General features: G+C 32.8%; 1 protein-coding gene and 2 long non-coding RNA genes across 3 annotated transcripts; 2 read left to right on the top strand and 1 right to left on the bottom strand.

The window, feature by feature from the left end:
* The first annotated feature begins 2,463 nt into the window (after positions 1–2,463).
* LOC111488154 lies at positions 2,464–16,751 on the top strand. Its single transcript, XR_002719170.1, has 3 exons — positions 2,464–2,693; positions 2,790–2,861; positions 16,664–16,751. It is a non-coding gene; the product is annotated as an uncharacterized LOC111488154 (long non-coding RNA).
* On the bottom strand, positions 9,817–12,625 carry LOC111488153. The gene is made up of 2 exons (XR_002719169.1): positions 12,510–12,625; positions 9,817–9,907 (listed from the first exon to the last, which is right to left on the bottom strand). It is a non-coding gene; the product is annotated as an uncharacterized LOC111488153 (long non-coding RNA).
* On the top strand, positions 16,273–16,673 carry LOC111488152 (major pollen allergen Ole e 6-like). Its single transcript, XM_023135815.1, has 2 exons — positions 16,273–16,492; positions 16,589–16,673. The coding sequence occupies exons 1-2, from the start codon at positions 16,276–16,278 to the stop codon at positions 16,615–16,617; spliced, it is 246 nt and encodes an 81-aa protein (XP_022991583.1). The 5' UTR covers positions 16,273–16,275; the 3' UTR covers positions 16,618–16,673.
* Positions 16,752–17,493: the final 742 nt, after the last annotated feature.

Raw genomic sequence — 17,493 nt, 5'->3', positions numbered from 1 at the left:
AAGTTTAGAGGTGAGGAGTTCTTTATCGAGTTGCCCGATAAGCTTCCAAATTTGAGAAAAATAGGTAGCCAAAATTAATTTTAAGCTTAAAGGAAGGATAAAGAAGTTCTGTGAAGGAATTGGGTGCCTGGAAGCCCAACTAATAAGAAAATTTTGGATTTTTCTTCGACGAAAATAATGTTTTTCAGTGAAGTTTCGAGGGCCATAACTTAATCTATAACTCACCAAAAGAAATAAAATCTATCTCTAAGGTTTTCTATCTTAGACTTTTGTGAAGAAATAGTATTAGAAATCCCTTGGATTTTAATATAAACATTAAATTAAGTAGGAATCAAAAGAATATGAAAGAAAAATACAAGTGAGTTATGAACGGAGCATTTTGCTCGAAATCAAATAACGTTAAAATAACTCACTAAATTAACACCGCTACCCATAAAACTTTGAAGTTGAGCATAATATGACATTTTATGTGTATATATAAAATTTAGTAGTCATTAGATAATTATGATAGTTAAACCGAGAAACGATACAAAATGACCAAAATGCCTTATAACAGTTACTTTAGTTCAAGAATTAAATTTTATAATTTGCCTTATTTCAAGATAGAATAAGGAATGTGTAAAATTTCAATGTCACTGGAATACATTTATAAGCTAAACCAAGATTTAAGGGTAAAATGACCATATTATTCTTAGGGTTCCTTAATGCATTTTAAGATCCAAGTATTCTTCAAATAGTTTAAGACTTTTAAGCAGTGTCTATTTATAAGGACATGAAGATATATTCGAAGTTTCAAGTGGACAAACTCAGCAAAGAAAGGGTATAAGTTAAGCAATAAGGCTATCCATAACAAAGATATAAGATCTTTCTAGAACTCCAAAAATCCTAACATGACTTGTGCTCACCTTGGAACTTTGAATGTTACTAGTGTATCATGATTAAGGTATGTTATAAGCTATAGGATTAGTCCTAAGTTTTCAAACAATTAGGAGGCTATACAATGATTAAGAGGAGCTCTAGATTCATCTTGAAGTACCGAAGATGTTACCTCATGACAATGACAAAGGTCAAGAATATGGATCAAGATCCAAGTTCTCAAGACTAAGAAACTAGAACCTTAGAACTAAGGTCCTTAAATCATAATCAGTTTAAGAACTCAAAACTAGATCATAACAAGAACTTAGAACTCAAGAGCAAAACCTATGGACTTCCGTTCTTAGGTCAAGAACAAGAACATGATAAGAAAGACTGTGGTACCCTACACACTCTAAGGAAATAATTAAAAGCTTACAAGTAGGCTACTTGTTCAGTCTTTTTACTCATTCAAGTTTTCTCATGTTTTTCAGGGGACGAAAACGAATCGATCGAGGATGGATGTAGATCTGGATCATGTGCCATACAGAGCCACACCGTATTTTAACTACTTTAATATTTCAAGTTATTTTATTTACCAGATCCAATATATTCGAACTTTTATTTGGATTTGTTAATAAAATGTATTAATATTTTATTTTAAACGCGAAATTTTTTGCCGTATTTTTATTTATATTCTTACAAGTTCATCGCACGAATCTAAAAATTCGGATCGTGACAGAATGATTAACTACTACGAGATTAGGAGTAAATTTTTAGATACTGAAAACAGGAAAGAATAATGTATATTTATAAAAGAGTTTTTATATAATATAACCCTAAACCGTATAGATTTAAATTCAATTTTTATTCCGATATATTTTATCCTCATATTTGAATTTAATTTTTAATTAATCGTTAAAACTCATAAACAATTTCTAAAAATTCCCTAAATAAAGTTCACTATTAATTTATATAATAGAATGATGCTATTGACTTAAAAAGCATTATCAAAATTTGACCTTTTCAAATGGATCATTCTCCGATTATAAATATTAACTTAAAGTTTCGACTATCATCATTTATATTTATATCATTTATATTTATATAAAGTTTTAAATGAGTATATGAGTATAGATGATAATGATAGTAAATAAGTAAAAATTTAAGATCATAAAAAGAATCACGGTAGCAACTTTTGATCAACATATCAAAAGTATATTTAGAGATCGACATACTTATAATATTTATGTAGAATGAAAATGTAACGATCCTAAATTTCTACTTACCCAAAGGAGCTATCTTCTTCATTATCTATCCCCATACACTTAAGTTTTAAATGAGTATATGAGTATAAATGATCGACTCACCGGTTGCAATCTTTTTTTAAACAAATTACACTTTCAATCCTTGAAGTTTGGATTTGATTTATATTTGTTATAAATGAATGGCTAATAATCCTGGTTCAGTTACACAATTAGGCGAAAATGATCTAAATTTAGTTTCATTAGAAGCCTATAAAAGAGTTTGTTCAACGTTTCAAACATTCATCCACTCTAAAAAAAAAACATTTTAAAGCAAAAAAAAAACACAAAAAAAAACAGAAAAGAACATGGCGAAGAAGATGATTGCAGTGTTGTTGGTGTGCATTGTGGTGGTGGCTGCATTGCAGGTTTCGAGTGCCACTGAAAGTGTGAAGGAGGCCAAATATGAGGCTAAATTTGAAGCCAAGTATAGGTTATGCTATGAAAAGTGCGAGAAGGAATGCCTTGAAAAGGGCAATGGTCAAAGCTTCTGTGAAGTTAAGTGCGATGAAGATTGTGGTGAGAAAGAAGCCGCTGGTATGCTCTCTTCCTTTTTAAATCATTTTATTCTCATCATTTTTATTTTCTCTTAATAATTAATTAATTGATTTTGTATTTGTATTTGTTTCTCAGACAAGCTACACATCAAAGTCAAGAACTGAATAATGGAATGCAAAAGAAAGAGGGCTCTTAACAAGGATCTAAGTCATTTAAATGTTTTCATTTATAAATTAATGCAATAAAATTTTCATTAATGGTCACATTTTTTTTTTTAGTTGGGTTAATCTAAACTCTGCTTTTTTGAATTATATGCTCGAATTATATGAAGCTTTCACTACTACAAACTCTCTTTCAAAATCTCTAAAACCTTCTTCTTGAACCGGGATCAGATGCTTGAGCATACGTCGCTTGGCCGTAGGTGATGCGAGAATAAATTGGCTTAACTCACTTGTTAAGAAGTGAGTGCCACACAATCGCAAGTCTGCTCTTATCAAAAGTTCGATTGTGACAAGTTCATTTGAAGATGAGGTGTTAGCATTTGACTTTCCTTCTTCCTTCCATGGAATTAGAAAAATGTAACTGCTTTGGGGCCAACATCCTTACTGGCACACCGTCTCATATCTATCTCCTTACTGGCACACCGTCTCATATCTATCTCCTTACTGGCACACCGTCTCATATCTATCTCCTTACTGGCACACCGTCTCATATCTATCTCCTTACTGGCACACCGTTTCATATCTATCTCATTATGGCACACCGTCTCATATCTATCTCATTATGGCACATAGTTTGATATCTAATTCTTTTTTTATACGCTTGGTATTCAAACGATTTTTGGATTAGTTCAGAAAGTATAATTCTAAAAAAAAAAGCTATCAATTAGAAAGAAAAGAAAGCGCACAAATATTTCGTGCTTCAATTTTTTCTTCTCAAATTTGTTTGGTTTGCATAAGAAGATCGTGACATTGGTAGCATTAGTTCGAAAGAATGTCCCCTCGGTTGTTTGATTTGCATAAGATCTCAAGATGGTGGCATTGGTAGGAGACATGCGAGAAGTTAGTCATTTTCTCATTTTGGTTCAAACTTTTTAAGTGTATTTTTCTACCGGTAGAATATTTCTTTGAATGTAGTTTGGTGGGTAGATGTGTTAGTTGGTTTGTGTTAAAAGGTTGAAGGTAGTTTTGTGAGTTAAATTTACCAAACAAAAACTTAATACAAGAAACCATGTTTATTTTTCATTGCTTTGGTTTTGGTTCAATCAATACATGCCCAAATTGAAGAACCACATAAAGATTACATCCACAAACTTTGTTAATTCATATGTTATTTCAAGTACATCCTACAAGTATGAATGATGTGTGTTGATAGGCTGCTTCGCTATTTGTGTATTGATAGGTTGATTTTGAGGATTTCTTTAACTGATCTTAGATAAGTTAAAAGATCATTAGAAAAAGTTAGTTCCTTTAAAGACTAGATTTTTTTTCTTTTCTTTTTTTTTTCTCAAGACGAGTGCACTCGTATTTAGGATCATTTTCATAGCATGAGACTAGATTTTGGTTGATAATTTGTTTTGGTTGGCCTTGGCCTTACTAGTCATAGTTATTTAGAACCCTTCAAAATAGACCCTCCAAGGTGAAGTCACTAGAAGACACTCTTTAGAAAAAAAACCTTTGCTATAATATGTCGTCTAAGTTTTTAGCATTTCTCTACTTTGGTATTTTGCCTCCAATACTCCAATAAATTTTATTGAAATCAAATTTGATTCTTTGTTTTAGAATATTAGGTATTGAAATCCAATCAACATGGAAAATTCTCTCTCTATATAGTTTGTTTCTGTGTATAATTGATTGTTTGATCTCTACGGGGTAAGAATTTTCCATACTTATTTTGAAATTCAGTAATAGTTAATAAATATGTCAATGAAGGGAAAAGAGTTAGTACAGTTTCAATAATTCTAGAGTCTTTATTATTCTTCATTTTCAAATACAACATCATGAGTTTTTGTGTTTGTTGCTTAATGTCGCAACAACTATGACATATATAGATCACTTCTTAGAGGTAACTTAGAGGTAAGAAGTTTTGGACTTCCTCCTTGTTTTTCTGTTATATGATATTTCAATTTGGTCGTTTTAGTGTTTGACAAAGGAAGAGCTTGAACAAAAAAAGAAAAAAACATTCTAACTAATATGTCTTTTTGCACTTCTCTTTAAATTATTGATTTATGTGCTTCCAAATGTTGCAGATTCCTTAAAAACTCTAATTGGCAAGTACCAACCAAACAATTTATCCATTGACATTGATAAAAGGGCGAAACATGGAAGATATTGATGTCTATTCAAATACCTTTAGGGTTGGTAGACTTGATTTTATACAAATCAAAGATGATAAAAACTAAGTAGGTCACATATGGTGGATGATGAGTTTTTGTTCTATTTATTTTGTATTTAGGTGGGGAGAAACTAATTTGAAAATTGTGGAAGTGTAACAAGTCTAATACTCTTTGTACTTTATTTTGTAATGTAAAATTTCAATTATGAATAGAAGGAGATATTTAACGTATTATGAAATGTTGTTTCATGTGCGTTGATTTAGCAAATAGTAAATTATATTTGAAAAATATCGTTGAGAAAAAATTTATACGATAAAAAATGTACTATTATCAAATGTGCATTATAATAATTATAGCATACTATATTATAGCTTTGAAAAAATGCTATTACAAGTTAATGATAACATAATATTTTAGTATATTTTCCTATTAGAGCTTTAATAAAAATGTTATAAAAGATTTTTCTTAGTATTATATATAAGCTATATATAGAATAGCATTTATTATAACTAAAAAAGTTTTAATAACATAGACACAATCGCACTTTTAGCGTTGTGCGGTACTCACTTTCCAACGACAAGCGAGCTTAGTCCGTTGTGCGGTACTCACTTTCCAACGACAAGCGAGCTAAGCCAATTTATTCAGCAACGTATGATCAAGCTTCTAGCCTCGGTTTTAAAAGAAGAAAATGAGGGGTAGAGAGAGATTTTAGAAAGAGAGATTTTTGAAAGAAACAGTTATATAAGCCAGGGAGAAGTTGACAACGAAAAACGCTATAAAAAGTAGGGAGAAGTTGACAACGAAAAACGCTATAAAAAGTAGGGAGAAGTTGACAACGAAAAACGCTATAAAAAGTAGGGAGAAGTTGACAACGAAAAACGCAAAAACGCTATAAAAAGTAGGGAGAAGTTGACAACGAAAAACGCTATAAAAAGTAGGGAGAAGTTGACAACGAAAAACGCTATAAAAAGTAGGGGGAAGTTGACAACGAAAAATGCTATAAAAAGTCTACGATAGCGTTTTTCGTAACCTATCGTATCCAATTTTCTTGTAGTGCAAGTTTGTTTTCATCCATTGTTGTGCCTTAGTTATGTGTATTTAATTAGTTGATAATCATAAGTTACCTTTAGTTCAATATAATTTAGAAAATATATAACCAACGATGAATAGAAACCGTATAATACATTATATTCCATGCTAATCTTTACTAATTAATTTTTCATTTTTAGTTTTTTTTTTTATATTTAATAATTAAAAAACTTTTACAAAAACAAAAGTTATCCACAATTTTTTTAATTTTTTTTATATAATAATTAAATTTAAGTAATTCATAAATGAATGGTACAATTTGTAAATTTAGGAATTAAAAAAAAGGCAACAAATAATAGTTTAAAATTATTTACTAATTTAAACACTTTTCAATTTTTATAACAATTATTTATTTGAGCCTTAGATTTGGCTAAACATGTTCTATTTGATATGGGTAGGAAAAGAACCCAACCCAGTATTATTAAAAAAAAAATAGAGAAATCAGAACTTAGTCAAGATGATACGGATCAACTCCTTCTTCTTCGTGTTAAATGATGCAAGCTAATTTAGGGAATGATCATGAGTTTATAATAAAGGAATACTATCTCCATTTGAGTGAGGCCGTTTGGGGAAGTCCAAAGTAAAACCATGAGAGCTTATGATCAAAGTTGACAATATCATACCATTGTGGAGAGTGGTGTTCTGATATAGCTGTCTGGACCTGGACCATTTATAGTTATTTTAGGTACTTGAATATTTTCCAACAGTTCTAGACCATTTATCATTATTGCTTCTGTAAACCTAGTAATTAAATAATCCCAATGTGTTACATAAGGTAGATATTGTATAATTGTTCGGTTTTCTGCAATTTTTTCCATCCCTCTGTGTAAATAATCAACCTTTTATTAAAAAAATTTAAACTAAACAACATTAGATGCAAGTATATGAACTTTTAAATAATTATCTTATATAAATAATAAGTTAAATGTCGATATGACATTAATATAAATACTAAGCCTATTTTGATTCTTTTAACTAGATCTATAATGCCAAAAATAATGAAAATCATTTAAGAACGAAAATATGCATGTCACATACTCATGAATTTTAAGCTTCATGCATAATCATCTTAAAACCAAGTAAAAAAATAATGTATCATAATACATTCCAACATCTTAAACTATACATCAAGTTTGCAAAATAAGTAAAAGAGAATGTCTAGAAAATTCCAAATTAATAACTAAAATGATGGGGAAGTACAAATAAAATGTGACTACGATCTTCTTTTTGTTCAGGTTATCTTGAGCAATAGACCCTTTTGTTCCGGTTATCTTGAGCAATTTCAATAATCGGGTTCATTAATATTCCTAGGAGATCTTAAAGGAGGGGTTATATCTTGGTTTCATGATTATTTTGAGATAATAGTAGAAAGAAACAATGCTCGTTAATGAAGTTTTATGAAAAAAGAGCCAAAAGAGGATCTTTTGTGTATAATCGTGCTTAATCTCGAATGTTATCAGTTTCCGTACGACCAAATGATACAATACAAGCAAAAGTTCTTAGATTCATGGTGATATAGAACACCATATAAGTTATCATGCTTGTATATCCACCATTTGAATCTCCAACAATTATTTCAATACTTACATATCCGATTTGACCGATGGACGAATATGCAAGTATAGGTTTCATGCTTGTTTGAGTAATAACAATGAGATTCCCCAATATTACATTAATAACCTTATATTTAATATGAAATTTTTAAAAATAGCTAGGATTTCCAGAAGAAGATGTCATTCGTGAGAAATAAAAAGGAATATCGAAAATTCGAGTGGTTGAAGCTGAAGCAGCTATTTTGAAGTAACATAAAGAAAAGCAACAACGAGGGTGGGAGAATCAGAGTCGAAAAGAGGATTCCTCACTTCTTTCTCTCATTGAAAATCGTGCATGAAACTTTCATCTCACACGGCTCCTAAGCTAAGTGATAAAAGAAAGATGAACTCATCTTCTTTCATTTTTTATTACCTTCATCACCTATGTATAAGATCGAATCCATTCAATTTCTAAAAAGAATTACAGTGCCCTTGCCTTTACCTTTTTAGTGGGGTTAGAAATGCATAGATTCATCATAAAATATTACAAAATCAACCGACCTAAAAATGTTAGGATTTATGTCCTAAAACTTAATAGTTATTTAATTTTTAAAATGAGAATCGTGCATAAAAAAAAATACAATGAAAATTTTCAATCGATTTTAAATCCTTCATGGTCAATACAAATATTCAATACACTTGTTTACAAATTATGACATCTTTAATGAAGTTTACCCATAGTCGACAATATGGATGTCCTAGGTCAGCATCCCTATGTGGCTACAAAGCTATTAAGCACACCCTTATCTTGACGCATAGTATCAATCACCTTAAAAAGGATATGTTGAAATGGGTGAGTATTAAAAATACTTATTAATTGGTCAAGTCCACAAAATAGTAGACATATTTAATTGGCTATAAGGGTCATTCTACTCATGCAAAACAAAGGACAAGGTATCATATAAGCCAGAGTTCATACTTACCCAAGATTAAAATTGAGTCGCATATAATCATGTGAAATATTATTTCCCTATGAACATTCATCTTCACTCACATGTCTCCCTATGAACAATTTGGATTAAATCACAAATGCGGTCATATAAATAGTGTCAGCAGGTTAAAGTACTCAACCTTATCCATATACTATAAATTCTTTAGGTTATTACTTGAACACGATACTCTTGTAGGTCAATCATATGCTATTCAATATTACATAATTTTTATGTAAGGGATAATATTAAATTGTGAATAAAATAATAAAAATTATTATTAAAAATTAAATAATTAATTACGAAATTTTAGGGCATAAATCCTAACTATGTGAGAGGTGGTTTTTCATTCAATTCTACCTTTGTTTGATTGCTTTTCGTCCCGATTTCAATGTTAAGCCTATTGTAACTTTAATTAGGTCCAACTAGAGAAAAGTTTCAGAAATTTGAAGCACCGAACAAGCATGGGGGAGGCACACATGACCAATTAAGCATTTACAATTTCCTTGAACAATACTTATACGGATCACTTGGATGTGCTAACATTCGAGAATAACCTGACATAGGTTAGATTATGCATGATTAGGGCATTAGGTAAGTCGTTTGTTGAGTATGCTATGTTTTTTGTGGCAAATTAATGCCCTTAGTATGAGATTTTTGAATTGCATGTTGTATGAGATATTTCTGCTGTGTATATACTTTGTTAGGTTGCTATGATTTATGCTTGAGGTGATTGATGGATGTTATCCTCATGTTGAGCTTACATGATTATTTTGAGAATATGATATATGCTACAAGGGATTGATGAATGTTTATATTGAGCTTGCATGTATACTTAGAGAAAGAGTTATTTATTCTAGGTGATTGATAGTGTTATCTCCTTAATAAAGCATGCCTAATTGTATTGAGTTAAGAGTAGGGCACTAGAGCTAGGAGGGTCTTACATTCACTTGGGTTAGAACATTTCCACATATCATGTTATGATTTTTACAACAAAGCGATCTACTCGAAACTTTGAGGTCTCCACATAAGTTTTAGGTATTTGTAGAACCTAGACCCGAACTATAGAGAAAAGCATGTGAAAACTTATTCAAATAAAGATGTGATATATTGTTAGGAGCGATACAAGTTATTAGCTCTAGTACCAATTGTTAGGATCGTTCAACAAAGCACACACTCGATGAAGATGAACACAAAGAATAGAAGAGAGAAAATACAAGGAAGAATATTGGCTAAAAGTTTTATCATTGATGACTTTAGGTATGTACAACAAGATAGAATACAGAAGAGAAGTGCATTTTGAGAGCACTGCTGGGGTATATATATGGTTTCAATTTAATAAATATAACTTCAAAAAATTTAAACCTAAGATATAATCTAACAAATATATCTGATCAAATATCTACCAAATATCTACCATATATCTACGATATATATCTCTATACATCATTACGAAATATCTTCCAAATATATCTCTATCAGATCTTTACGAAATATCTTTTAAATATATGTCTACCAAATCTAGGCATCAAGCTCCATATCCCAACAATCTCCCAGAGACTGATCCAGTCAACCTCAACAATCTCCCAATTAGAGACTGGTCTAGTCAACCCCAACAATCTCCCACTTAGAGACTAATCTAGTCAACCAAGAATTTCATTCTCAATCTGTACCATACCACTTGAGGTTTTGCACAACCTCAATGTTCCAACATCAACACAAAATATTTGATGGATTCCTTGCACCCTCTATCTTCTCCAAATACATCATCATCTTCCACTAACCTCTGAATGAAATGGTATCGCCTTCTGTGTTTTGTCTTTGAATGATAGACTGGGTTCCTAGTCAACTGCACGACACTCTAACTATCTACCTGAAGAATCTTCTCGCGCTGCTTCTTGCCTAATTCTTCTAGATAGTCTGTCATCCATATCATCTTCTTTCAAGCTTCAACTATTGCCACGTACTCAGGCTCAGCAGATGAAAGAGCAACGCATTTCTGAAGCCTAGACATCTCATCATCCATGGCTTGCTCTCACTTAGTTGTATTCTCCAACTGTAGGATCTCATCAAGGGGCTCTCGTTCTCCTTCATCAGTCACCAATCAATAGTGTAAAGAAAGTACATACCTATCTGGTACTTTGATGGCTCTAGAAGATCTTTTCAACACCTGCTCAGGTGTCACTTACTCCGCTTTTGGTTCTTCAGCAACAGTCTCCGGGGTTTCTTGAGCATCCGCTACAACATCACTAGGTGAATCTTTCAGCAACTCAACCTCAACTCCCACTTGCTTCATTGTCTCGGTATCTTTCTTCAATTCTCTGGCAGTCTTTGTGAAGCTAACTCGTTTCTGTTTACTCATAACGCATTTCTTACAAGGACTCACATCAATAGATTTCAAACTTTTCAAAACTACTTTCGCAACCAGCATCTTCATTCCTTTAACTCTAATATGTCCAAATCTATTATGCTACAGACTTGAATTCGAAGCACTCTCAGCAACTGCAGCTATGTTCATACACCCTGCACTAGTGTATAAGGTTCCAAATTTTGTGCCATGTGTTACCACCATAGCACTCTTCACAATTTTCCATGAACTCTTCCCAAACTTTGTTGCATAACCTGTGCTATCCAACTGACCAATAGAGATTAGGTTCTTCTTGAGACTGGAATATATCTGACATTCTTTAATGTCCACTGATTTCCTGCCAGAGCTTTTATGCAGACACCCCATTTTCTTCCATCTTCAAATGTTTGTTGTCGGCAAGATACACCTTCTCGAAATTTCCATGAAATTTCTAAATAACTCTTTATTTTGAGACAAAAGAAATGATGCACTTGAATCTAAAATCCAGGATTCAATCGGACTGTCCACGCTGAGGATTAAAGCATCCCCAATGTTTTCTACTGAATTTACCGAATCATCGTCATCTTCTGATTTGTGATTCTGCTTCCTCTTTGTACAATCTGCCCAAAAGTGACTTTTTTATCCACAACACCAACACCTTACGTTTGGTTTGTTTGGAGATTTTACTCGGTTCCTTGATTTTGATCGCCCATTGATTGGGCCCTTTGATTTACTTCTTCCCCTTCGATCAACAATGAGAGCATTGCCTGATGAATCTTCGACTTCCCGTTTACGAATACTTTCTCTAAGAACTACATCTCGAATTTCATCAAACTAATGTTTATTAGATCCTCGTGAACTGCTGATCGCGGCAACAACAGTATCCCATGACTCGGATAAAGATGACATCAAAATTAATGCTTTAATTTCATTCTCGAAATTAATTTCCACCGAACTCAGTTGACTTGTAATCATATTGAATTCGTTTATATGACCAGCAACAGATCCACCTTCAGACATTTGTAGATTAAACAGTCTCCTCATCAAATACACCTTGTTCATAGCCGATGATTTCTCGTAACATATTCAACGCCTTCAATAGATCTGACATTGTCTTCTCTTTGATGATGTTGAACGTCACGTTTCTGGAGAGCGTCAATCGGATCAACCCTAAAGCCTGACGATCCTTGAGCTTCCACTGCTCCATTGTTATACTATCTGGTTTCACCCCCAACAAGGGTTCATGAAGATCTTTCTGGTACAGACAATTTTCAATTTGCATCTTCCAGAAACTAAAATCGAATCCATCAAACTTTTCAATTCCAATCTTTGAACTTTTCATCTTTACAAATCGTGGTGAATTTCGCCTCTCTCTGATACTAGTTGTTAGGATCAATACCAGTTGTTAACTATGATACCAATTGTTAGGATTGCTCAACAATGCACACACTCATCAAGATTAAAAAAAAAAAACAGGAGAGAGAAAATACAAGAGGAAATATTTGCTAAATGTTTTATTATTGAAGACAGTACAACTAGAATATAAAGAATAAAGAGAAGTACAGATAATTGACTCTATATATATGTTTCAATTTACTAAATATAGCTTCCAAAGATTTAAACCTTGTATAATCTAACAAATATATCTTTATCTAATCTTTACCAAATATCTGCCATATATCTATTTTTTTATGAAATATCTTCCAAATATATCTATCTTTGCCAAATATCTTCCAAATACATCTCTACCAGATCTAGACATCATGCTCCATATCCCAAAAAGTAGGTTTATTACTGAGTAATTTTGTAGGTTTATTACGGAGTAATTTTATACTCATATGATTATATTTTTTTGGGTGATTGATTACTGCTAGTTGATCTAGGGTAGCGTTCGGGAGCTGTGCGGTCACAAAGAGATTGTTTGGAGGCGTCAACCCTTTCTGTAATTTGGGGTTTATTACATTGTTTAAATTTGTATTTCGTTTGTTGGTCCATGTTTATTAATGAACTTTGAACAACGCTATTTTGTAATTTGTTTTAAATTTCTTTTATAAATATGATGTTATTTGATTTTAAATTGCCCAAAATTTATTGTACTGTTATTCTTATCTTTTTCGTTACCGTCCAAGATTCAAAGTTTCAAAAATCGAACATGATATTTTAAATTGACCATTACATCTTGATTTTTAAATTTCCTTTTTAATTTGATTTTTAAATGCATGCAAAGATCATTGTAGTCCAATTATTAAAGATAAAGAAATATCTCGACATATGTACTCTATCTGTAACAACCCTAGATTTCTACTTAACTTAAAGTCGCTACTGTATACATATCATAAATGTTTTATGTAGAAAGATTTCATTCAAAACTTTATCATAAAACCATAACCTTGATCTTACATGTTTCTTAAAAGGCCTTTAAATAAAATAATAAAAACAGAAACTAACCTAAAGTAAAAATGCCTTATACTCACCTATATGCTACTAAATGGAAATGCAAACTAACCTGTAGTCTACTAAATTCATATTGCAAACTACCCTATGCATATGTCAGTCTCTTAGGTTGTGATGTCACCGTTAGCCATACAGGGTTGCTTTGTCTTTACGTGGAAAAATAAGAGTACCACATGACTTGAGTATTTTAAGAAATACTCACTAAGTGACCCCTATTGAGGTTTGATGCAAGCACATACAATCATGAGAGGGACCTATCATATCAGATGGCATCTTAAGCGGGTAATTTGATGTGTACTTACTATTCTACACACGGTCCGCACGTGCGAGTATGGACCACCAGTTGATTTGCACACCTCCTAGGCCCTTTTTTTGTGTGGCGAGCATTCTCTAATAGTTGTTGATGCCGGACACTCGTTAGGAATAACGACCATCATAGCAACATTATGGTGAACATAAAGATCATTTTCCTAATTTGTAATGTATGTGCCCGTACCATCATAAAAGGAGAAGGGATATCGTCCCCCAATGCATGAACACACAATGATGCCTAAGGTCCCAACATTTTTTCCTTTTATTATCATGTATAACAACTCTTTTAGCATTTTCCTTTATATCATATCATTTTATCATAACTTCTATGTATATGTTGGGGTTGTGCATTATGTCAATTCAATCGTATTTCCTGTCAATCATATTATATATCATTCGTGTCGAACATATGTTATATCATAAACTTATTATGTCTTCTAACGTATCAAATCATATCATGCACATATCATATCATAAATCATAAAACTCACATATCATAATACGAGCATGTCTTCAAACAAATCTTATAACATATCATATCGTAAACATATCATTTCATCGCATACATCACAACACTAACATATCATTTCATCGCATACATCACAACACTAACATATCATAACGTACACATATCATTTCATATCCGTTCAAATATATGAGCATATGACACATGCGAAGCCACGGAACGTGTTATCATACAACATACAATTATAACCAAACCGATAGTAACTCCACTTACTTGGTTGGCCTTAGCTAGTGCTTTCCTAAATTCGAGTACGTTTACTTTTCGTCCCTTGAAATTGCTCCAAGTATTGCTGGTTGTCATTTCCTATTAGAATGTCCATCTCATTTCGTTAGTGACTCAAATTTCTTAACTCAACATAACTTAAATCGAGGAATTGAACCTTATACTCACCTTAATTGCCTTAAACAAGGTCAATTTCAGCTTTGGGATTGTCAGAACAATGAAAAATGGGCAATTTCCCATTACCGAGCCGAGGGAGTGATTTATGAGCCGCGAAGCCAAGCCGAGACGGGTAAGCAGAAGGAATTTCTGGCTGCAGGTGCAAAACATGGCGCAACGAGGTACTGACACATGTATAGGTCGAGTCGTGTAGAGGCACGGGTTACTGCAAGCGGGTCACGTGTCATGAATTTAGGCTGCTGCAGGTTGCAGGAGGCTTTCGATTTACAGATCTCGGCCTCGTGTGCAGGCTTGAGCCGAATGGATATTTGGGTTGCAGCAAAAGTACATCCAAAACTAAGGTTATCGAGCTTACCGTGATGTATCCCGTACACTTGCCTTGTTCTTCCTCTGCTATAACGTCCCTTGCATTGTGTCCACGTGTGTCTTCGCTGGTTTACGCTCGTCGAAAAAATACAACTCTCTTCTTGTTTTCCCCTCCTTCTTCTTCCTTTGTTACTAATTCTTTTCTCGGTGGATCTGGAAGAATGGCAGAAGGTTGATTGTGTCGTGGAGGTCGGGGCGAGCGTAGTTTAGTTGGGATCTGAGAATCTCTTTTATCTTCCCACTTTCCAAATCAAGTCTTATCGTTTTGTTATTTAAAATTATTGAAATTCAAAATTACGTGGAGTTGGTTTGGATTTTGATTATTGGTTTATATTTATAATTAGACTAAATAATTCATTTACACTTTAATTATAGATTCTTAAATTTTATTAAGTATTTATACCAAATAAATTTAGACTTTAATTAGAATATATAAATATGCTTAATAATTCTTAAATTTTGAATTTATATTTAATAGTTCTTAGAATATAAATATGCTTAATGAAGAAAATGCCTACCAACATGAACTATTTTTTTTTTTAAATTTACTTCAAGATTGCTATCATTTTATTTTTTCTTCAAATTCTCGTCTACATCTGCCGGATGTAATTATTTGTCCAAAATTCACATCAAGCCCTGCTAATATAATGGTTATATTTATTGGATTGTGATAAATACTATTTATACTTAATTTTGGATCTAAAACACAAATTTTTCAAACTTAAAATTCTTAATTTCTAATTCAAATCTATATAATTGCAACAAAATTAATACTATTCTAGAGAATGAATCTAAAATATGTTTTCGACACCTTTATAAATAGGGTTTCGTTTTCCTCCCCAACCAATGTGGGACTCTCTCCGCCCTGAACCTTCGGGGCTCAGCTAACACTTGTTCCTTATTAGTCCCACAATCCATCCCTTTCAAGTCCAGAGTCCTCACTTGTTCCTTACTAGCCCCATATATGTTTTCATATACTTTGAGTGAATTACATTTCTAATACCTAAGATTTGGAGTTGGTATTTATTTGGTGACATAAGTTTGGAGATTTGAGGGGAAGTTTTGTTGGTTATGTATTTGTTATAAATGAATGGCATACAATTTTTGTTGTATTAGGGAACCAAATATATGGCCGAAAATAAGGGTATTGATCTAAATTTAGGTTTGGTAGAAGCTTATAAAAGAGTTGCTAAGCGCTTGAAACATTCATCCACTCGCAAAAAGAAGCATTGTAAAGGCACAAGAAAAGGCATAAAAAAAATGGCAAAGAAAATGATTGCAGTGTTGTTGGTGTGCATCGTGGTGATGGCTGCATTGCAGGTTTCGAGTGCCACTGAAAGCGTGAAGGAGGCCAAATATGAGGCTAAATTTGAAGCCAAGTATAGGTTATGCTACGAAAAGTGCGAGAAGGAATGCCTTGAGAAGGGCAATGGCCAAAGCTTCTGTGAAGTTAAGTGCGATGAAGATTGTGGTGAGAAAGAAGCCGCTGGTATGCTCTCTTCCTTTTTAAATCATTTTATTCTCATCATTTTTATTTTCTTTTAATAATTAATTCATTGATTTTGTATTTGTATTTGTTTCTCAGATAAGCTACACATCAAGGTGAAGAACTAAATAATGGAATGCAAAAGAAAGAGGTCCCTTCAGAAGGATCTCTAAGTAATAATTGTAATCAAGTTAAAGCTTGTAAGATGGAGTTTCATAAACCTTCTTTCTCCTCCATTTCTTGAGAATGTGATATGTGATGAATGTTACCACTTTTAAGAGTTTGTTCAGTTCAGCATGCATGGTTGTATTGAGTTAAGAGTAGAACTAAAACTATGATGATTTTATATAGTAGAACTAAAACTATGATGATGATTTTATATTGATCTGGGTTAGAACATTTTCTATAGACCGACTATCTTAGAATTGTAGGTCTCTATTATAGGTATAGACGGTAATGATCCCCAAAATCATAATAGGCCAAGAAACTAGTCGAGATAGTCTTAGAGGATGAGAGTCCAAAACTTGCTGCATAGATGTCCAAAAATCCTAATTACTTGCCCATGACCTAGGGATGAACAAGATTCACAATTACTTTCTAGTAGTGTCATTGTCGTATTCATATCGTTGAGCTTCACCAATTTCAAATAGGACGTCGCATTGAGGCAGTTATTATCGTGTGAAGAAATGGCTTAAGGGCCGAGGTGCTACTTCCTACATAGGTAATTTAGCTCAAAGGGTTGTGCGCCAGATAATTTGTGCCGTCACAAAGAGGATGTCCCTTTTGTAATTTGGCAAGGGCCGAGGTGGACTTATCTTTTGAAGAAATGGCTTAAGGGTCAAGGTGGGACTTCGTAAACCCATCTTGAAAGGGAATGAGGGACTACATTGGTAACTTACCTCAAATGGTTGTGCGCCAGATAATTTTGTGCCGTCACAAAGAGGATGACCCTTTTGTAATGAACTTTAAATAACCTTATTAAAACACTCCAGGCGGAAATATAC

Source organism: Cucurbita maxima, unplaced genomic scaffold, assembly GCF_002738345.1.
Source record: "Cucurbita maxima cultivar Rimu unplaced genomic scaffold, Cmax_1.0 Cma_Scf00013, whole genome shotgun sequence".
Classification (NCBI taxonomy): Eukaryota; Viridiplantae; Streptophyta; class Magnoliopsida; order Cucurbitales; family Cucurbitaceae; genus Cucurbita; species Cucurbita maxima.
Note: the sequence above shows the minus strand (reverse complement) of the source record. Positions and strands in the feature narration are given on the sequence as shown.